Source organism: Capronia epimyces (genome assembly GCF_000585565.1).
Source record: "Capronia epimyces CBS 606.96 chromosome Unknown aczIQ-supercont1.7, whole genome shotgun sequence".
Taxonomy (NCBI): Eukaryota; Fungi; Ascomycota; class Eurotiomycetes; order Chaetothyriales; family Herpotrichiellaceae; genus Capronia; species Capronia epimyces.
Window position 1 is genome coordinate 154,307 of NW_006912910.1, and position 22,033 is coordinate 176,339.

At 53.6% G+C, this 22,033-nt stretch overlaps 7 protein-coding genes across 7 annotated transcripts; 4 read left to right on the top strand and 3 right to left on the bottom strand.

Annotated features, from left to right (window-relative positions):
* Positions 1–5: 5 nt before the first annotated feature.
* On the bottom strand, positions 6–5,969 carry A1O3_07857 (uncharacterized protein; the record flags this gene model as incomplete). The annotated part of the gene is made up of 1 exon (XM_007737962.1): positions 6–5,969. One exon carries the CDS (start codon positions 5,967–5,969, stop codon positions 6–8), a length of 5,964 nt encoding a protein of 1,987 aa, XP_007736152.1.
* Positions 5,970–6,936: 967 nt separating this feature from the next.
* On the bottom strand, positions 6,937–7,684 carry A1O3_07858 (adenine phosphoribosyltransferase; the record flags this gene model as incomplete). Its single annotated transcript, XM_007737963.1, has 3 exons — positions 6,937–7,425; positions 7,479–7,564; positions 7,615–7,684. 3 exons carry the CDS (start codon positions 7,682–7,684, stop codon positions 6,937–6,939), a joined length of 645 nt encoding a protein of 214 aa, XP_007736153.1.
* Positions 7,685–10,086: 2,402 nt separating this feature from the next.
* On the top strand, positions 10,087–12,492 carry A1O3_07859 (uncharacterized protein; the record flags this gene model as incomplete). The annotated part of the gene is made up of 1 exon (XM_007737964.1): positions 10,087–12,492. One exon carries the CDS (start codon positions 10,087–10,089, stop codon positions 12,490–12,492), a length of 2,406 nt encoding a protein of 801 aa, XP_007736154.1.
* A 529-nt stretch (positions 12,493–13,021) lies between these two features.
* A1O3_07860 (uncharacterized protein) lies at positions 13,022–14,367 on the bottom strand (the record flags this gene model as incomplete). Its single annotated transcript, XM_007737965.1, has 3 exons — positions 13,022–13,203; positions 13,264–14,093; positions 14,150–14,367. 3 exons carry the CDS (start codon positions 14,365–14,367, stop codon positions 13,022–13,024), a joined length of 1,230 nt encoding a protein of 409 aa, XP_007736155.1.
* Positions 14,368–15,254: 887 nt separating this feature from the next.
* On the top strand, positions 15,255–16,920 carry A1O3_07861 (uncharacterized protein; the record flags this gene model as incomplete). Its single annotated transcript, XM_007737966.1, has 2 exons — positions 15,255–15,440; positions 15,496–16,920. The coding sequence occupies 2 exons, from the start codon at positions 15,255–15,257 to the stop codon at positions 16,918–16,920; spliced, it is 1,611 nt and encodes a 536-aa protein (XP_007736156.1).
* Positions 16,921–17,698: 778 nt separating this feature from the next.
* A1O3_07862 (nuclear protein localization protein 4) lies at positions 17,699–19,698 on the top strand (the record flags this gene model as incomplete). Its single annotated transcript, XM_007737967.1, has 3 exons — positions 17,699–17,782; positions 17,834–19,423; positions 19,471–19,698. The coding sequence occupies 3 exons, from the start codon at positions 17,699–17,701 to the stop codon at positions 19,696–19,698; spliced, it is 1,902 nt and encodes a 633-aa protein (XP_007736157.1).
* Positions 19,699–20,371: 673 nt separating this feature from the next.
* On the top strand, positions 20,372–21,618 carry A1O3_07863 (uncharacterized protein; the record flags this gene model as incomplete). The annotated part of the gene is made up of 3 exons (XM_007737968.1): positions 20,372–20,622; positions 20,684–20,886; positions 20,945–21,618. 3 exons carry the CDS (start codon positions 20,372–20,374, stop codon positions 21,616–21,618), a joined length of 1,128 nt encoding a protein of 375 aa, XP_007736158.1.
* Between the last annotated feature and the right edge of the window lie 415 nt (positions 21,619–22,033).

Here is a 22,033-nt window from a genome sequence, read left to right on the forward strand (position 1 = left end):
GCCTGTTACTCCTCATAATCATCATACGCACTTCCGTCGTACCGTCTTCTCACAGCGATGCTTCCAGAGACGCTGCTCAAATCCACGCTCGGCCCATCTCCTTCAGCACCTCGTCGCCCATGTTGTTCGCCACTGGATTGTCTATCCCCGTATGCTGAAGCATAAAATAGAGCCTCTGGAGGCAAGTCTGTGGCCTCGTATGAGGTCTCGCTGGCCTGGCGGTTCCTCACTGGCTCTGGCTCTGGCTGACCGCTACTTGCATACCGCGCCTGTTGACTGGGCAGCAAAGCGCGCCCTGTTGATGAAGAGGTGACTTGATTATATGCTGCTGCTGCTGCACCGGCCGTTGATTGACGAGTCGGGTGCCGGGAGCTGGGAGACGTGACAAAATCAAAACTGGGCACCGACGCAGGAATCGAATTTCGAAAAGGGTTTCCTTGATCTTCATAGGGGCTCTCATCCTCCCGCTCGTTAGTCGACGTGGCGGAGAGCGGGATCGCAGAGGTCGGTGTGGCGGTCGCAGTGTAGCTAGTAGGGGTATTGTCATTGCTCGTGGTGGGAGAGTAATCGTCCGGATTGACCACTGCAAGCCTAGGAGGCCTGCCACGCGCAAGGTCAAGTTGGGACGCTTGCGGCGTGCGGTCGCCGAATGGTATTTCTGGGTCTGCGTTTGGATCGAAGAATTTCTCGTCGGTCATGTACGGATTGGTTCCATCGTCTGCATCGTCAAATTTGGCGGTCGGCATCTCCACGATGCCCTCCGGCAGAGTGTAAGGCCTGTCTCTCAGGACTACCCCAGCGTTGCTACTACTGCCCGAATTCCGTGAGGGGCCATCGTAAAGACCGGTGGGGTCGATCTGGTAGTGGTTGGGTGGCAAGCTGAACTGCAACTCAGGGACAATGCTGGATCGGTTGGAGTTCATGTCTGTCGGCGCATTGGCCTGATATTCCGAAGCAATCGACGCCCTGCTTTGCTCTTGCTGACTGAGACTCTTGCCCATCAGGCTCGTCCCTTTGCGTACCGCGGGAATCCCAGGATCCTGCGCGTCAGGGCCGTCAGCATCTCGAATTCCAAATTGAGCAATGGTGCGCAGCTTGCGGGTCACCCAAGATGCCAGGATCTTGCCCCTCTGCTTCTCGGCCAGGCGACTCCGAGGAAAGTCGCCGTCGCCCACAAAGGCGACAATGTCGACGATGATTTGGTGTTCGTGAAGCACGGCATTGACGATCACCGGCACAATGGAAGCGAGGTAGGCCTTCCGGAACACCTCGACCAAGACCACCACCATGCCCCCAGCCTGGAAAACAGCACAACCACCGGGCGTGATGTTGCGATGGCACTTCTCAATGCTGTTCTCGATGTCTATCGGGAAGTGATTGAGACCATTGACCTCAAAGGTCTCTCCAATACTACCCAATACAAACAGTATCTGCATCTCCACCGGCTGATTGCCCGGGCCAATTGGTCTCGTGATGTTGTGGAGGAAGCCTAGATCACCAGTCCGCACGTATCTGGCATTGGGATCCCCGCCAACGATCCGGCCATTGAATCGTTCTTCGTCAAAAAGCTGTTTCGACATGTAGAATGATTTCGCGCATGCCTCAGATTGCACCCAGATCTCGCCGAATTCGCCCACGTGGCACAGCTGGCAAGTCTCGGGGTTGACAATGGCGATGCGAGTCGACACAGGAACCATTCCGGAATCCTGCACGCATAGAGCCGTGGGCTCGGTGTCCGGGTCAACCGGGTAGACGAGGCCCCTTCGCAGAGCCCGCACGTCCAGCCACAGCTCGATTGGCTCAATAGCCATGTAGCTCCGAGATGCTATCATTGGATTAAGGACGTGGGAATAAATTGTGTTGATGGCAGTTCTTTCAAGCCCTGTTTGGGCAAAGTGCAGTCTCGCCTTGGAGAAAAGATCCAGCCGGGGCCGGCTCTCGGTGGCAATCATCAAATTCTTCAGCTCGTGCAGCGAGAACCCCTTGCCAGCAACGTGCCCCATGGCAAAGTCCAGCATTTGGCTAGTGGCGTAGGTGTCCTTGACCTTGTACCTAGACAAAGCCAGGAAAAGCGAGCCGGGATTTTGCGCGAAGTCCAGAGGCGAGATCAGGTAGGTGGTACTTCCATTGTACACGCCCATCACCACCGTGTGCAGAAACCCTATGCTGACGGTGCTTCTCACGCATGCAAGCACCGGCTTCGAGCTGGTCATCTGGCAAGTTTCTTTCTGAACCTTACACATTCCCAAGAGCGTATCATGTCCCAGTTGGACTGAAACTCGACGCTGGTCTGGCGTCCAGTATGTCCAAATAATGACAGGGTTGGATGGGGATATCCAAGAGCGGCTTATGGTAAGGCCCAAGTCCCGGCAACCGTGCGACTGTTTGGCCGGCTTTGCCGTGTTATACACACTGGGGATGTTGGTCTTGAGATACTGGGCAGATTGCTTCAGATGTTGCGAGACAATCTTCTGTTTGAAGAGGTGATCCACGTCCGTGTTGCAAAGCACAGCTTTGACACCCATGTCCGCCACTATGTGAAGAAAAGCCGGGGCATCTTCCGAGAGTCGGTTGGCATCCAACGGGGCAACCGGAATTGCAATTGCTCCAAGGACCATGCAGGCGTACACAGCGAACACATAGTCCTCGGAGTGAGTATACATCAAGATGAGGTGGTCGCTCGGTCTCACCTTGACCTTGTTCCGCAGGTACAAGGCCACCGCGGCGACTCGCAGGTCAAACTTTTTCCATGTGAGCCCTTTACCCTCTTTTCCTCGCCCATCGATTGTACAGTATGCGAGTTCATCCGCCTGCCGGGCCACTCGCCACTGCATCAAATCGAATATGTTCGTAAAATTGCTCAGGGCCGTGGAAGTACGATCATCGATGACTACTTCTCGGGGGTCGATCCCAGACCACTGTGTTTCTTGTCCATACAGCAGTTCCATCCGAGCCGCACTTGCATCTGGCGACCAGATCCCGCCGCTGATGTCCTCTCCGAAAGCTAGGTTTTGAACTGCTCGCTCAACACCGAACTTGACGTGGACACAGGGCAAAGACCCGTTGTCGAATTCCTTGCGGCAGAGCATATTGCCGATCTCTCTTCGGCCGTTCTTGGTCACTCTAGGCAAGATGCCGGGGGCCGTGATGAGGACGCAGTACACCCGAAGGTGGTGCTCCTGATACAGAACATCCATGGTTTTCTCCGCTAGGGAATCAAGGAGAGCAATATCAAGCTGTCTCGGAGGACCACCGGAGGATATTGGAGCCGTCGATGCAGATGGCGACTCGAGGAGGACGATGGGTAGATGCTCATCGTTCACAAAGCAATCGAAAGCAGAGCAGTCATGGATCTTGGGGACATTCTTCATGATGCTAAGGATGAGGTGTTGCACGAAAAAGTAGCGATGGTCCTGCACCGCCACGCCGTGTTCGACCCATTCGACCCTCTGTCTGAGTCGGTCCTCGTACAGTCCCAAGACATACACCTTGCCCTCAATGACACAGCCGAGCAAGCCAGTGCGGAGGAACTCAGGGTCGATTGCTGTCGGTGTTGGATCACCGTCCTTGAAGCAATAAGGCCGGGCATGAAATATGGTCTCGGTATGCTTGGGAAGGGCCCAGAACCCTCCTGACAGCGAGGGAGAGTCCACCCAGATTTCGCCGATAGAATGCGGTGAGCACAGAAGACCCGACTCCGGATCAACCACTGCCAGAGTAGCATCGGGGATGGGGTAGCCAAACGCTCCGCACCTTACGGCATTGGGGAATGAGCTGGCTTTCGCGCGTGCCTCGGATCCCATAGCCAGCACTACGATATCGTTGGTCTTGAGAGCCTCCTTGTCCAGGAGGACTTCTCCCAGGTCTTCGGTGGAACGCTCGATGGAAGGCTTGGTGGTGCCACCCCCAATGAGACTGCTGCCGAAGACAGATCTGGCGGCAGCGCTGTCTTCCTCCTTTTTCTCTGCGACTTGTTGATCATGATCCATTTCGTGCCTTAGAGAACAGCCCATTCGTTCTTCACCGCCTAGCCAGTCACGCATGCTGATGATCATGCCGCCATGCTCGGGCAGGCACAGCATTGGTGCAACAATTTCTCGGGCCCTGGGGTTGCGCAGTGGTTTCAGCCATCGGTCTGCCAGCAGCTCGTGGAATTCCGCGTCGACCGTCAATGTATCAATCATGCATAGCTTGACACTGCTAAAATTAGGTTCAAAATTGCGTTTGAAGTTCCTCGTCGTCATAGGATCCGTCTGATAGTTGTAGACCGCTCGCTTCAGGCCCGGATAGTCTGCCACCAGTAAAGTGGTCTTGTACTTGGTGATGAGGTTGGCATAGAGCCCGGCAGTTTCGATCGTTCTCTGATCGATGTAAATCACGGTGTGACCTCCGTAGATGTTCAACAGCACTCCCAAAATCATCCCTATACTCTGCCTGGGATCCAGATAGCTCAGCAGGATCTCCCCATGTCTGGAGCCGGTTATCAAGTGGCCCTGCTTGTCTCGCAAAGAGGGATTAAAGGTATCAGCTCGAGTGTTGCTCGTCGCCGAGGTAATCATCGCACTGAGGGTAGCCATCTGATGCATAATTGTTTTATGGCTCATGACGACGCCACGAAGATCGCCCGTGGGCGCAGTAGAAAATTCAATGAATGCAAGATCGGGTACCACCAGAGGAATTTCTTCGCCCTTTTTCTTGGGATGGTAGCTGCCGAACTCATTCGTCTTCCACCATTCGACCCCTCGTGGCCAGTTCAGTTTGGCTGCAGTGATATCCCGCTGGAAATTCTTGAGGTTGGCCTCCGTAGTCAGAGCCAGGTGGGCTTGTGTGGATGTTAGCACAACATTCAGTCTCGAATAATTCTTCAGGTCATTGATCGGTACGGCGACCACTCCGGCGATAAAGCAGCCAAGTAGTGCCACCGTGAACTCGATGATCTCGCTCTCCGTGTAAATCAAAGCGACGCGATCTCCTTTGTATAGACTGCTTTTGTCCCGGATGACCTGGGCAACCTTTTCCGCTCTACTGCACAGCTTCTCCCATGTTATGGAAACGATCTCTTTGCCTTTTTGATCCAGCACCCAATAAGCGGCCTGCTTGGGGTTCGTTTTTGCACGATGGCGAAGCACTGCCGCAATGTTCTCGAATCTAGACATCTCGATGTGCGAGTCATGAGGGTCACAGATGGCGAATGGAACCTCCCGGGGCTCCAGAGGCATCTGGTGGATTGCAGCGCCGCCCTCGAGCTCTCCGGCACCCAGGAAGGGAGGTGCCATTTGCGCTGTAGGAGAGGTCAGCTCAGTCTGAGAATATCGGTGAATGTCGCCGCCGTAGTTTTCCTGATGGTCTTCTCGTTGTTGACCTGCAAAATCCGAGAAGTAGCCCTGCTGGGAGTCGAGCATGGTGGAATTGCGCGTATCGGCACCAGCATAATTCTGTTGAAGGTCAGGATTGAAGGCATAATTATGGCTCATCAGAGTCTCCGTGCGCGACTGATCGTTCGCGGTCAGGAACGTTTCGTGTCGCTGGTCATATGAAACTCCCGGGGATGGTCCACGCTGTATACCTCCAGTTTCCCGCTCTTGAAATCTTTGGACATGGCCTAGTGAGGTGGAACTTCGTCTGGGGTCGTTCGGGTACTCGTCTCTAAGCGTCGAGGTTTGCCGGTTCATGCTGGGATACCCCTCGGTTATTGTTCCATTTCTTGTCTGTTCGCTCACCGGTCGACCGGTAAGAGCCGCGAGAGATGCTGCTCTGGAGGCGTCATTAGAGGCGGGATGATCGCTGTCGTCAGGAGAGTGTACGCGTAGTCCTCGTGACTGCGACGTCGGCAGCTGCTGTGGAGAGATGAACTGAGAAAGTATAAGGGTCCGTCGCTTTTCGTAGCCCTTTCTTGTGATGTCTCCTTCCTCGAACTCTTCGTCGAGCTGGCGCAAGGCTTCGTCAAGGTCAGGACTGAAGCCGGACATTTTTGCAAGACTTCATATGTGGCCGGCTCCCTGAAGGAAGTCCGACGCCAGAAATGCAGACAGCGAGACAATCTCAAAGCACCGAGACAGCAACCATAAAACTAACGGGGAAAGAAACAACAAAGCGAGCGACAGGGAGAGCCAACCTGAAGCGACTTTCAGTTCGTAGCAATCAACAGAGCAAGTCGGGGCGACCAGACCATGGGAAGTCGTTTGGCGCATGTGGGGACCGGGAAGCACTCAACGACTGAGGAGCGGCTTCCAAGGCGTTCCAGAGCTCGTGCGTAATACTGCCATTACATACCTATCATAAGATATCTTCTGCGCCTCAGTATAATTTAGTGAGGGATTTCGGCGGACAGGATTGCAAAAGACATTCGCAGGTACTAGCAGCAATTGTATATTACGGAAGATCTCAGACAATCTCCAGCTGGCCAGGTATTCGACGCTGATAGTCTCTGCTACCTATGTATTCAACTTTCCCAACACAACTTCCCGATCTATTCATATGACACAGTCGTTACCACGGTTGTACTCCATACTTGGCCAGGCTACCGCGTCATGCGTTAATAGATCCTTCAGTAAGAATCCATTAACTATACCCTCGGTTATGAGAATCGAAATCCCCCCGTACCACGATCTCCTTGCGACCGGATGGTGAAGCAGTTCGAGCCATGCAATAACCCGTCGGAGCAGAGAGGTTCCAGTAGTAGTGGAAGCTAGAGCCAACAATTACGCCCAGAGTGCATAGTGTTCAGTGAGGACGTTGGTAATTCCTGACGCAAGATCGCCAGCGCTCCCTCAGGGTAGATGCCGATACAACACATGAGCTGGGCCTTTAACCCCCACTGGATAGTGTAACGGGCAAACATGGTGCAGAAGGTGATATCGCTGGACCTGGAGTACCATATTCGCGGCCGTTGGCGCTTAGAAGCAATAAGTCGTCCACGAAGAAGAGCATGACGCCCTATTCCGATTGACTTTCCAGCAACGTATACACGGGAGCTTTGAGTTTGTCCCGACCTTTGAGGAAGGTAAGCTCGATGACAAAAGCGTAACCGAGTAATACTCCTCCACATTTTTCCACCAGAGTGCCGGCTGCTGAAGCCGACCCGCCAGTGGCGATAAGGTCGTCGACAACAAGAACTTTCTGGCCCGGCACGATCGCATCGCTCTGCATGGCGAAGGTATCCGTGCCGTATTCTTTCTCGAACTGCGCTGTTTCAATCTTGCCAGGAAGCTTGCCAGCTTTTCTGACCGGGACAAAACCGGCTCCAAGTCGTAAGGCGAGCGTCGGGCCAAAGAGGAAACCTCTTGCGTCCAGGCCAACGATCACATCGGGAGTATTCTGGGGGCCAAAGGCCTCAAGGATGAGTAGCTCGTACGCTCGGATAAGGTCTTGGTGGAGCGTGTGGGAAGAAAGGAGCGGGAGGATATCTTCGAACAAAATGCCTTTCTGTGCCAACGTTGTCAGTGGGTGACTGGTGCACATCTATATAGTGATGCTACCTTTGGAAAATCTGGATATATTCTTAGACCAGACTTCAGCCGGACTCTCAATTCCTGCAGCGCTTCAGAACCGGGGAGTTGGGAGGCTGGGAGGATTAGCAAGGCCCAAGAGTTCAAGCAACAAGGCTCAGCATACTGGAGGTGGTGGCATCGGACTCTGGTCTCGAGGCGCCATGGCTGTCAGAAGTATCTCCTGTGAGAGTCATGCTGAAAGAGAACAGACAGAGGAAAGACTCGGGAGAGGCTGCAATAAATATGGGACGAGAAAAAAAGATGACAACAAAGAACCGTTGCACAAGTACGAGAAGCGCAGGACGAATCAGTTGCGCATGCAAGGGCGCCCACAATTGGGGAGGGATCTGGTGGGAAGACGGTGCTGCTAGGGTGCGCCGAGTTCTGCCGCGCTATTCCAGAGCGAGTCGCTTGTGGTGTTTTGAGTGTCCAGCTGCTGCCCGTGGTCAACAGCGTGGTTGCATGGGTAAGTTACAAAGGGAGTCAAGTCAGCCTGCGCGACCCGGGAGAATTTCTCAGTAGTTTCGGTAGCTTTTCGCACTGACGTGATTGCGCCCATGTTCATGCCCATGCACGCGCAGCAAGTCAAGACTCTTTACTTTTTCTCCCACTCTACAGAGTACAGTCAGTATGTTAAGACAGCAGTGTGCCAGCACGAATCCCCCACCGCCCGTTGCCCGCTGCCCACCGCCCACCACTCGCCCAGATAGCCAAGGACGTCATGGCATGTGTTATTTGTTGATGATCACGATATCGGCCCCTGATCCGATGATAGATTCGAGAGGGTCTGAGATATAGCTACGCAGGAGCAGCAGAAGGATGCCCGCCTAGGGCGCCGCAAGCTAGAAGTGGGATGTCTCGCTCGATAAGTGAACAATCGCATGATAAAGCGGGCGTGGGGCGGCGTGCAACGGGCTGAGGTTCGTCCTTATTCGTATGGTCGGCTCAAGAGCTTGGGACTAGAGGCGCGAGGTTCTCATACCATCCGTTGTAGCCGTAGTAGCCGTAGTGGTAGCTAAAGGTGCGTTTGGGTGGGTTGGAGTCGTTAGGAGTGCCAGCAAAGAAACAAGTGATTCACCACTCTATCTCAGGTCTCCCGGAGGTAAGAGGAGGTCTGTCGTCCGGAAACAGGAGCTGGCCTTGGGCTTAGGAGGGCTAGGACGCACCTAGGACCTCAGGCTCAGGCTGTGGGAACCTACTGCCGAGCCAGCCTGGGTGCCCTGGCAGACCCTGCATCTCTCCATCCTAGCATGTGCATGCCACCGCACGTCAAACTACGACAGCAGCAATCAATAGTAATCCCCACGCACGATGGCGACTACGGAGAGAGCAGGAATCTCCTGCTGCCCAGTGCGGCGTCCTGTCACGTACCTCTCGTCTCTCGTCCCCCGCCGGCATCTATAGATGGATGCATAGATGGATGCAGCCTGCACGAGTGCGACTGCGTTCGATACGAGCGCCAACTCTCTATCCACACTGAGCCATTTACACCTGCACCTACGGGTCGTTGAGCGGAAAGGCATCACGGCGATCCTCTTCCGTCACCTTCGATCAAGCCATAGGCGCTGAAACGCCCGGCGGTAAGAGGACATGTTCTAGATTATATGGTGAGACAGACTGCATCTCGTCGATCAACTGCCATCCAACCTATGACAACTGCAGCTGTCTCGCCTCTCGAGTCTCGATTCTCGTCCATATCCGAAAGACCATGAGAACCTGCATGCGAAAGGCTAAGGCCCCTGTACGGCTCTCCGGCAGGGTGATGGAAAGTAGCCATCTGAAGTAGCGGTGACCACAATGCCAGTCAACAAGCCTGTTGCCACGAGACTACTGCAGTCCACGGCTGCCAGCTGCGACAGCATACTAATCCTAGGCCAAGTATCACAGAAGAGAAGGTTTCATAGGATTTCGGACGCAGTTATCAAATGAGTGCTCCCGCCAGCCACCGTCCAACTCAGACTCAGTTTATAGACCCGGTACCCGCCACACATTCCGTCGACTCTGATCAAGGTATCAGCATCCAGACTCGGCGGACTCGCTGCCGCCAGGCACTGATAAGACGTCGGCGTATTCCCGTCCCGAGTTTACTTCTGCCCGTCAACCACACTCTTCTTGACCGCCGTTCCAACCCGCAGCAGACCGGAGAATATGAGATCGTGTCTCGTGTTCAGCTCATCCTCCCTCAATGCTAAACTATTGAGAGACTTTGATGGCCTATAATGGTAGCTGTAGGGTGCGCGATGCCTTCATGAAGTAAAGTGCATTGCACATCGCTGCAGCCTAGCGACCAGCTCCTGAGGCAGCGATTGCTATACGAGCGAGCTTCTCTTCCGCTACGAAGACGGATGACCACGGAGGCTTGCAGGAAATACAACGTTCTATGTAATAATATGGCCGGAGTACGGATAACTTATATGTAATTAAATAATATCTAGATATCTTATTAGTACTCCATACGGATGTGGAACATGCCATTCCTGTACTTTGTCTCGGCTAAACATCGGACGAGCAACAAATTCCCCAAAAATAATTTCTCAAGTTTGAAGACTTCCAGGTCTTGTCTCATCGAGTCGACACCTGCGGCCGAGCTTCCATGATGATTCAACCTAGCTCAGCAGACGACTTCGTTCTGACCCTATCAGACAATGAAGCTCTGTCGTTGAGCGAGTCAGAAAGCGACGAGTTGCAGGCAACGGCACTTGCTACAGGCACGAAGCGAAAACGGGACGAACCTACGAAGACTGCAAAGCAAAACAAGAGGCAAAAATCTCAGTTGAACAAACAGTCAAAGCTTGAACATGTGCCGTCGGAATCGCTTTCCGATAGCGAAGGCGAACAGGGCGTCCAGGACGGTGCTATCGACCCGGATTTCGAGTTCGACTTTGGCGCAAGTGCAGTCTTGGAAGATCTAGAAGAATTTGACGGATGGGGCGAGAGCAAGACACCCAGAACGAGTGGCGATGGCAAGAAGAAGGGTGTGGACATTGATGAGATTATTGCTCGCCGTGCCGCGAAGAAACTCAAGCCTCAGGAAACTCGGAGTGCCGAGCAAGAACGGGACGACTCGGCCTCAGAGGACGGCTCTCTCGGGGACGACGATGACGATGAAGAAATTGACATACCGGACTTTGATGACGACGAGCTTCTCGCACCAGACACCTTTGGGGCGAATGTGGCCTCGGACGATGAGGGAGAAGACTCGGACAAGGAGGTCTCGGAAGAGGAAGCAAACCAAGATGAAGGTGCTTCCGACGATGACTCAGTCGCTTCACCGACTGCCCATCCTGATGACCTTGCCTCTGACCAGTCCGACGCCGATTCAGATACGTCGACCTCTGATCCAGAGGAGCAGGCGAAACGAGCCGCATTTTTCGCTCCTGAGGACAAGGAGGCGACAGCACTTAGTCAAGCTACAGCGTCATTCCAACAGTTCTCCTTGTCGAGACCGATTTTGAAAGCCCTAGCGGCACTCTCCTTCACTGCACCCACCCCTATTCAAGCCCGTGCCATTCCTGTCGCATTGCAGGGCTTGGACGTGGTTGGTTCCGCTGTGACGGGTTCTGGAAAGACTGCAGCCTTCTTACTTCCCATTCTTGAACGTCTCCTTTACCGTCCAAGGAAAGTTCCTACAACTCGAGTAGCCATTCTGATGCCAACGCGTGAACTGGCAGTTCAGTGTTATAACGTTGCCACCGCCCTCGCACGGTTCACGGATATTACATTTGCGCAGGTGGTTGGAGGCTTCTCCTTGCGAGAGCAGGAGGCAATTCTCAAGAAACGACCCGATGTGGTCATCGCTACGCCGGGCAGATTCATTGACCACATGCGCAACTCCGCCAGCTTTGCGGTGGAGAATATCGAAATCCTAGTGCTGGATGAAGCAGATCGCATGTTGGAAACTGGATTCGAAGATGAGCTGAATGAGATCTTGAAAACAATCCCAAAGGGCCGGCAAACCATGCTGTTCTCTGCAACTATGACCGACAGTGTTGACAAACTTGTCCGGGTCGGAATGAATCGACCGGTACGGCTTTCAGTGGATGCAAAGAAAAGCACAACGGCAGGCCTGGTGCAGGAGTTTGTTCGTCTGCGACCAGGCAGAGAGAGCACAAGGCTGGCGACCCTTTGCACATTGTGCAAAAACTTCTTTACCGAGCGTACCATAATTTTCTTCCGGCAGAAGAAAGAAGCCCACCGAGTCCGCATTGTTTTCGGACTGCTGGGCCTCAAGGCCGGTGAACTTCACGGGAGCATGACACAAGAGCAGCGTATCAGCGCGGTCAACGCGTTCCGCGAAGGCAAGACCACGCACCTCCTGGCGACGGATTTGGCAAGTCGAGGTCTGGATATCAAGAACGTCATGACGGTGGTGAATTATGAAGCGCCCCAATCCCACGAAATCTACGTCCATCGTGTTGGCCGTACAGCTCGTGCGGGTCGCTCTGGCCGGGCTTGCACCATCGCTGCGGAACCAGACCGGAAGGTCGTGAGAGCGGCAGTGAAGAGTGCAAGGCAGCAGGGTGCCAAGGTGGTATCTCGGGCGATGGATGTGACAGAGGTCGATGCCATGAAAGCACAGATAGAGGCAATGGAGTCCGAGATTGAGGATATTCTCAAGGAAGAAAAGGAGGAGAAACAGCTTGCCCAAGTTGAAGTACAGCTGACTCGCGGTGAGAATATTGTCAAGCACGAGGCTGAGATCTTGGCGCGGCCAAAGCGGACATGGTTCGAGACCGAAAAAGACAAACGCGAGGCCAGCGCCAGAGGCCTTTTGGAGTTGAATGGCCCCAACGGTGTCGTGAAAGTCAAGGGCGAAAAAAGAAAACTGAGTAACAAGGATAAGAAGCGGCTCGACGACAAGAGGGAGAGAGTGGAAGGAAAGATGTGGCGCAAGGGCAAGGGTAGCGAGACGGCAGCAAAGAAGGAGAGAATAGAGCGGAAAAGCGGAAAGTCCAAGAACAAAGTAAACTCCAAAGTGGGAGGAGGAAAACGGAAGAGATAGAAAGAGATCAATGCCAATGCCTGATTTCCTAGTTGTTCTATGTGCGATCGACCGCGGAAACGTGGAAACTGTTTTCGTACCGCGCTGAGCTGCTTACAGCTAAGAGGTGATTGCGATCTGAGATGACATTGAACAGTTGCGCGACGCGACGTCACCGATGCTCTGGTAGACGGATAGGAGCGACTTGCAAAGCGCCAGAGTCAGACTGTGCTGAGCTGGCCGGATACGACCTCCTGTGTGATGTTTCGACTGTCGGGGCTTACCCGTCAACGCCGACTTGTTTGTTGGTGCCCATATCAGCCGGACGGTCCAGCTTGACTCTGTTCCTCTACCGGCCAACTTGATTCGAGGCGGCTATCCATTGCTTGGAGCCGGCGATCATCACAGTTCCGTCCAGTCCGACGGGATGGCATTTGCATGTTCAAGTCCGGTTGCGAGGTCATGAGCTGATGGACTCGGTACTGAGTTCGAAGCTGTGTATTCAAGAATCCGGATGCCATTCGTCTCCGCTCACACCCCTGCAGGATGTTTATTTATGGCTTGCTGGTTTTAATTTGCCCTGCTTGATCAGATCATCCACCTTGGGTGGCAGAACAAGTCCGCTTCTATCATTTCGCTTGTAGAAATCAGCGACCACCTGAGCTGTCTTTGCTGGTTGATCTTCTTGGATGAAATGGCCTGCCTCTGGAAATACCTGAAGTTGATATTTACCTTGTCTAGATGTCAGCTACAACGATAGTTGGTCCAGCAATTTCCGTCATTTACACATACCTTGCATTTGTCCGATCATAAGTTCCTTATCAAGCCTATCTGTGCCGGCGAGAAGTAATAGTTTCCCTCCCCGGGACTCGAGGAACTTCTTGGACAGGCCAATGAACCAGCCTTCCCAGAAAGGCTTTGTTGAAGCCAGATCGGTGCGCCATAACCATTGATCGTGAGCCTTGGACTCTTGGAGAAGGGGCGGGACAGAAACCCTGGCCGATATAGTGTTTCGTATTGTGCGAGATTTGAGATGCCAGTCAATGCCGGAAGCAAGAGATGGGAAGGACTTTGGTCTTGTGGAGAGATAAGTGTCCATACTGCGTAAAGCGTCCATGGCCGAGCCTTCTACAACATCCAAGACGCCGTATGCCAGGAGAGCATTGCCCAAAAGTCGTTCATGAGCCACTTCGGTCACCACGGCGCCCCCAAGGCTGTGCCCGATGAGCACGATATCAGGCAAGGCCGTCCATTTCATCTCCGTCTTCACGGCGTTCACCACGAAAGCCACATCTGCAGCCAACGTCGTCAAGCTCAAGTCTTGGACGGAAAGGGCGACGCCTGTTGAATCCGTAGTAGTTGTCTGACCATGTCCCCTGGCATCCAATGATAAGACACCTGCATCAGGGATCAGCTTTAGGAACTCGGCAGTGAACGAGGCAAATGACAAGCCCGAAGATCCAGCGCCATGATGAGTAACAACCAAGGGTCCGGAAGACGTGGGTGGGTTCAGGTAGGCATGATGGACAGTGGTTTCTGAAGGCTTCTTCTGCGTGAGGAAGAGTTCCTGTGAAAAGAAATCTTCCCAAGGCAGTGGTGCTGAGCGGGACTTGAGGGCAGCGCTTAGGAATCTACGTCAGTCAAGATAGCAAACAGGATGGATCTCGAGTTGCCCTACCCTTTGGGCCTTTCGAACAGATTTCGACTGGGGGACGGGACGATGGTACCGGTGGACGAGGCGGAGGAAGCAGAGGACAAGGAGTCGTTTGGAGATGAGGGACGGATGTCGAGCGAGTCCTCCCGGGTAGCGTCTTGTTGTTCGTCGGGGATAGCAGGAGGTTCAGGAGGAAGACGAGATAGGTGGGCTCTTGCAAAAGACCTTTGAAAGTCGCTCATGACAGGGCCTTTGAGTCGGGTCGTGGGATAAGGGAAAGAGTAGAAGGGTTTCGAATGAGGCACGCTCCAAGGTAAGGCTGAAGATCACATTGCAGGATTGACAGCGGGTTGATGTTGTGGCGATGCACTGGCAGTGTGGTGGCTTGATCTGTCTGGATGGATGGGACGAGACGAGAGAGAGACGTGGCGGTACGTCTTGGTGTGGCGGATGGCGCAGGCATTGAATCAGACCTAAGGAACCCCCCACCACCTCCTAGGTGACCCCTAAGCTCCTAGGGACCAAGCACCTAGGCGCGGTGGTGGTGGGAGGTATCTCTAATTATGTCATGATCGCGTAGAACCACTGGCACGTGTATTCTATCTACCTACTACCTAAGGTAGTATGTAGACTGTAATAACCCCAATAGATATTGTTGCCCTTTGACACACCACCAGCCCTTTCACTTTGACGTGAGGGACACCCTCCCGTGGATGACCAGCTGGACACTTTGTTGCAACCAATTCCCCAGGATCATGCTGGGGATCCCATGTGAAGCTTTGCCAGCATCCCCGTCATGCGGTGATGGTGACACTCTCCCAAGCCGCTCGGGTCAAAGCCATTTTTCATCATGACGTCGGCTTTTCGCCTCCAACTGCCACACCACCTGCTTTCCGTCCCCGTCACCAAAACTGCTTCCAGTTGCTGCTCTTCCTTGGCCTCGTCCAGCAGATTCGGTGTCTTTAGTCTGGACATGAGCCCTCGCGTCCAGCTTGTTTGCCTCACATAATCCCAGCCGATATTCCCTCCTTCTGGTCTACCTCGAAATACTTCCATTCACCTCACAGCTGCATTTCTGCGCATCTATTTCTTCTGTATCACTGTTTCCTCGGTGTACTCAAGGCTCACCATGGTGTCACTCTGGGGAACTAGCAAGAACGAAGACGACGACCAGCAGTCAGAAGATGAGGCTGATCAAGGCGCAACCTCGTCTCGCAGCCAGCCTCCAAGACCGTCTGAAGATGTCGATGAACGGACCAGGTTGCTGCCTCGCCATGATCAGGGAGGTGGCTATCTAAGTCCCGATGATCCAGCTGTAAGTCTCGGAGTTGCGGTCTGCTCAGGTTTCAAGGCAGCTAACTGGCGCCCAGGTCTCGCCGTACAACCTGTGGAGCGTTCGAGCTCTACGATGGTTTGAAGTCCTCTTTCTCATGGTCACCTGCCTCTGGTGGGTGTTGCTCTTCATCTCCATCTTCGTCAGCCCTCCAAAGATGCATTCGAGAGGCTCCGGCTTTTTCGACGTCGCATACACCACCTTGACGATCGGAAACATCTTGACTGCGCTCCTCTTCTTCGCAACCCCTTCAGCTGCAATGAGTATCCTTAGCATGGCTATCTCTGTCCTTCTCCTCATCGACATGATCATTATTCTGGCAGTTCCTAGGATAAGAGTCGAAGAGGGTTGGATCGGGATCGCTTCTGTGATTTGGGCTGCCCTGATCGGCTTCTACAACGTCGTTACGAACAGAACAGTCAAATGGGGCAAAGCCGAGGAGGAGGAACGCCTGACTGGTCGCCAGGAGACGCGCCGTACCCTACGGGAATGGTGCGCTGTCTTTACGGCGACCTTCTTAATGGCTGTCTTTGTCGTCATTGCCGTCCTGCTCACTGCGACCCTCGTCCTACGTTCGCGAGATGCAACACTCCCAGCCCCGGGACAGCGATATTTCGTGGATGGCGACAAATATAAGGTCCATCTGGCATGTGTCGGCCAGCAGACGTTCACACCTGACGGCAAGGCCAACCCCACAGTTTTGCTTGAGGGAGGATACATGCCTGTCGAGTACAGCTTTCAGCCTTGGGTGCATCAGGCGTACGAGAACGGTACAATTGATCGCTACTGCTATTGGGACCGGCCAGGACTGGCATGGTCCGACAATGCACCCTCTCCACACTCTGCCGGAATGTCTGTGGACGCCCTTTCCGAGGCACTAGCGATTTCAGGGGAGGACGGCCCCTGGATTTTGGTCTCCGCCGGGATTGGCACCATTTATAGTCGAGTCTTCTCTGCCAGACATCCTCGGGCGATTGCAGGCATGATGTTTATCGACGGACTGCATGAGGACCTCCTTTACAAAGTCGCAAGCCCAGGGCGAGGATTTGTCTTATGGGGCCGTGGTATCATATCACCTCTTGGCCTCGACAGACTGGCCGGTGCTCTCTTCAAGGGGCGCACCAAAGAGGACCGTGTATACGGGAGATCATCATATCAAGGGGGCAAGTTCATCAAGAACAAGGTACAGGAGAATCTGGTGGCTGATTCATTGACGAAAAATGAAGTTTCCAGTGCCCGAACCATTCAGGACCCGAACGTGTCCTTGGTTGTCGTGACATCGGCGATCCATCTGCGGCGGGATAAGGATTGGGAGCGAAAGCAGGAGGATTTGACCAAAGTGACGGAGAATCTGGTGGCATGGGACATTGTGAAGGGAGCTCCGCCAGAGGAGATCTGGAAGTCACTGGAAGGAAGGCAGATATTGGAGAAGCGACTGGGTCAATTGTACAAAGGGACTTGAGGGATTGCGCTCTCGGGCAAACATGAAATGATGGGTTTAACTTAGCTATTCGAGATTGATATGTTTCAGCGAGCGACACATGGCGTTGGGGTGACTGAGGGTACGCGACGACAGCAGCACAGAATTGAATGGGGCATGTGGTACAAGCCTTTCCTGGAAGAGACACACATCTCTTGCGTTTCTTCTGATTTATGATGGAATCCTTGTACTCTGTAAAGCGACTCTTGAATACTAAAGCATAGTATGGCCACAAATCCGAATTCGTGGCGGCCCAGCGGCGACAGAGTTGTCAGGCACAAGCACTCACCATACGCTTTGGCCCAAAGTGGGAAGTGTCGCAGAGTGGCCATGACGCAACAGTCGGAGCCTGAGGGACTGGTGCTGTACAGTGTACGGATCAGTGTACGGATAACTTTCCACCGCCGATTTGTTAACTTCCTGCGTTGCAAGTGTGAGGACCGGGCAACCTTGCGTGACTGGGAACGAACGCGGTTTGACTACCTTACATTAAGTAGGTACCTAGACCTCGATGATATTTATCTCGTCCAGGGACCGACCATAGATTTTCCCAGGACTGTTGGCTGTCTTCAGCCACCCAACTATCGCCATCGCGCTCCTCTACGCTTAGCCACCAGCCTAACTACCATACCGATGCCTTTGCCTCCGCCAACTCGCCTTCAGCATACCTCCCAGTAGTCATCTCAGCTCTTCCTCCGCTTATCCGTTTCCTACGCACACATCGCCGTCTCCTCCAGGTCACCACCAAGATACGCCCGACATGTTGCTGAGGTTTGAATCCAAATGGGGACAGTTCCGGCTGAACGTCGAACCGACCCAAAAGTTCTCCTCTTTGACCAGCCAGGTGAGAGTGCTTCAAGGATAGGGAGAGCTCGTCAACTGATTGCAGTTGCAGATCTTGGACCACCTCCCCCCGGACACTGATGCCTCCTCTATAACTGTGAGCAACAAGCCCGTCGGCGCTAAGCCAGACCCTGAACGAGAACGTCGGCTCGTCGAGCTGCCAGGGGTGGAGCTGCGGCAGGTTGGTCTTAAACATGGCGACAAGTTATATCTTGGATTCTCCCAAGTGCAAAATCTCTCAAACGGGCACACAAACGGCGACGCACCCCCTGCGCCTCGACGGCTGAATGGAACAATTGCGCTACCCGATCCTCACGAACTCGTGGTTGCTCCTACGGTTACCTCTCCAACCTTGATCCGAAATCCTTGGGAGGTGGTTAAGCAGTCTCCTCTGGATGATCGGCTAGACAAGGCGGATGGGAAAATCGCGCGACCTAGAGACCCCCGGATGTGTCAACATGGCCCTAAAGGCATGTGTGACCATTGCCAGCCATTAGAGCCTTATGATAAGAAATATTTGGACGAAAAGAAGATCAAACACCTATCGTTCCACGCCTACCTGCGCAAGATCAACTCTGCTACCAATAAGCCAGAACTCAAAAGCTCCTATATGCCACCCCTCTCAGAACCATACTACCGTGTGAAAAAGGATTGTCCATCGGGTCATCCGCCGTGGCCGGAGGGGATTTGTACCAAGTGCCAGCCTAGCGCCATCACGCTTCAACCTCAAGCATTCAGAATGGTCGATCATGTCGAGTTTGCTTCGGCCGACATGGTGGACAAGTTGATCGATTTCTGGCGAAAGTCTGGCTGCCAGCGGCTTGGATTTTTGTACGGTCGATATGAAGAGTACACAGAGGTTCCACTAGGTATTAAAGCCGTGATTGAAGCCATTTACGAACCGCCTCAGATGTGTGAGGTTGACGGCCTCACAATATTAGACTGGGAAAATGAAAAAGAGGTCGATGAGGTGGCCAGATTGTGTGGCCTTGAGCCTGTGGGCGTTATTTTCACGGATCTGCTGACTCCCGAAGATGGGGAAGGACAAGCAGTTTGCAAACGACACATCGACTCATACTTCCTTTCCTCCCTGGAGATCGTGTTTGCAGCCCGTCTCCAGGCCAAATACCCGAAGCCTTCGAAGTGGAGCGACACGGGCCGATTCGGTTCAAACTTTGTCACCTGCGTCGTTACTGGCGATGCGGACCAGAGCATAACCATCAATGCCTATCAAGCCTCCAATGCCGCGGTCGAAATGGCCCGTGCGGACATTGTAGAGCCCTCAGCAGAACCCTCTCTGATGCTCGTCCAGTCTGAGGAAGATGAAGCTGAGGGTAGAAGGACTCGATATATCCCGGAAGTCTTCTATCGTCAGATCAATGAATATGGTGCCAATGTGCAAGAAAACGCGAAGCCAGCGTTCCCAGTGGAGTATTTGTTGGTGTCACTGACTGCTGGCATGCCTATCAACCCCAATCCTCTGTTCAAGACCAGCAAATTCCCCATCGAAAACCGAGAAGCTGTGGCAGAAGGGCAAGATCCACGGGATGTGGCCGAACAGCTCCGTTCGTCCCCATCTGTAGACGCTGTATCGGACTTCCATTTGCTCTGCTTCCTGCACGGCATGGGGGTGTTCAGCAAGGTAAGTGATACGCACCTTCGGGCTGTATCCCTCTAACATTGACCTAGGAGGAAGAACAGCTCCTCGGAAATGTGGCTACCAAGCGTGATCAGGTCGACGCCGTCCGACTGACCCACTCTTCCGGCTGGAGCACCCTGATGGCGATACTGGAATCATATGGTGAGCGGCCCTTGAAGCGCCCATGGCCTTTGGAATCGGAGGAAGATTGCAACCCTAGCAGCCCATCAGAAATCCTGGCTAAGCGATTCAAACAGGCGGCTAGCCTCGAGCGCTAGGAAGACAGCCCGGACGAGTCACCCACTTCGATGGCGGAACGATTACGACGTTGCATAGCGAACGACAGCTCACGAGTGCCGGGAAAGTGTTTGCATCAGGGAACAGCCAGGTTTGGGCCGTACAGAGGGGTCCAGAGCTGGGGCACCCATGTCTGGACATTCGGGGGCAGGACGTGAGTTGGGCGACTCAGGACCACAGTCACCTACAGTGATGGCGAGTTTGGAGTGATGTTTAAGGAATGAAAGCGTCCAGAGGCTTAGGCTTCTTCGGCATGGGATCGACGCTCAGCAACAAGGGGCGGTACAGTGCTGAGGGCTGCCTAGAACCTGATCGACAGAAACAAGCCCAGATGTAGTGATAAAATGGACAGACAGTATCACCCTGGGACGGTTGCTTCGGCCAATCAATGAATGGGTGATTCAGTAGGTGGTGGTGGTAGTAGTGGTGGTGGTAGTAGTGGTGGTGGTATGGCTCCTAATAAGAATTATAACGTTCTGGTCAATTATGCTAGTGTCTGGATGTAGGAGAAGTGGGAATTAATATCTATATACTCTACTGCGTAGATAGGCACCAGGATTGGTAGTCATATCTACGTTATTATCAAGGCTTTGCTAGGTTGTTGACCTACGACTCAACCCTCCTCTTCTTTTGCTGGTATTGCATTCTTTCGGCATGACATCCCTCTCTCCAGAGGACCAAGCAATCCGCCTCACATGCGCGACACACTTCCACCAGGCTCTATGGCTGCCGCAGACGGCAAACCGTGCGAAGCTCAGGGTCACATATTCAACCACGACGAATTTCGACAACGTCAGCCTGCCAGCCATTCTCTTCATCGGTCCAATGTTTGGCACGCGATGGATGGCTTTGCACTTTGACAAGCTGGCCAGAGACTGCGGTGTCAGGGTCATTTGTGTCGATCGGTATGCCCGAGAGGGTTCCTCTCTCCTCTCCTGAGATTGACTTTGGTTGAGCATAAACTAGACCCGCGTTCGGAGGCTCGACATCGGTGGCCATCGATCTTCGCATGCGCACCTGGCTGGAAACAGTCCCAGCTCTGCTACGACGACTGGACGTTGAGCATGTCGCCATGGTGACACACTCGGCTGGGACTCTGTACACGCTCAACACGTTATTCCACCACCGCTCCCTTCTAGACCCAAAGGCACCCTACGTCGCATTCTTGGGTTAGTGTTCTAATGTTGGATCATCCTTCCTCAAGGACGAGGCTGACAACGGTGATAGCGCCTTGGGTACCGACTGCCAACTCGGGCGCGACTCTGGCCACCCTCGCTGCCAAACTTCCGACCCCTCTGCTTGACTCCTGGGCCGGGCTCAACACCTTCATCAACACTAAGATCTTACCCAGCGCCTCATGGTCCGGAGGGATCATCTCGTCCTCAGCCGCGCTACTCTCCTCCTCAGCTGGCACAGATGTCCCCGGAGCAGAGGGGTCAACTTCCACCACTCCGTTCGAGCAATACGGGTTCGACGACGACACGGCTAATCTCATCAAGAAGTTGTCGTCAAAGTATCAGTTCGCAGAGAGCAACACGGGCGCGAACGAAGAAATCAAACTTTGCCTCCGGAGATGCAACGATGCTGACTGGGGAGAGGCGGCGGATTACTTGGGTTGCATCCGCAAGATAGCCGTCAACGAAGCAGCGCGTGGTCAGGGTGAGCCAAATGCGGCCAGGCTGAATGTCGAAGCATTCTTCGCTGGCTCGGATATCATGATCGCCAAGCGCGGACAGAAGTACTTTGAGCAATGCTGGCAAAGCGATGAGGTGAAGGAGAAGGTGAACTTTACTACTTCGACCTTTCCGGCGGCGGACCATGACTCCTTGCTCATTGATCAGAAGAAGGGTGCCCTGAAGGTTGTGTTCAAGAGGATTGCCCAACTGGGCAAAGAGCTCTAGACGTACGAGTACATTAAAAATGTCAAGTTAACCAGACAGAGGCAGGTGAGGAGGTTACAAGTCTGGTAGGACAACGTCAGTTGTTTTAGCCGAGCAGCATATGTACTACAGAGTACAGTACTCTGTACTCTGTACTCTCATACCATCTCCAGATGGCAGATGGTGCAACACCTCCAAGTGGTGTGAATGCGAGTGGCGTGGGCGGAGCAGACAACCTCCCAATCACGGGCGGGCGAGATGCTTCTAGAAGGCTTGATCGAAAACGCAGTCTCCCGGCAGAGCAATCGTTGGTCCGGATGTTCAGTGAGTTACGGTTTGGGGTCGGAGGAACCCTGTTGGCCTCAGGCCTAAGCCTCTGCTTAACTACAGTCACCTAACAGTAGGTATACATTAACTCCAGTATACTCCGTACATA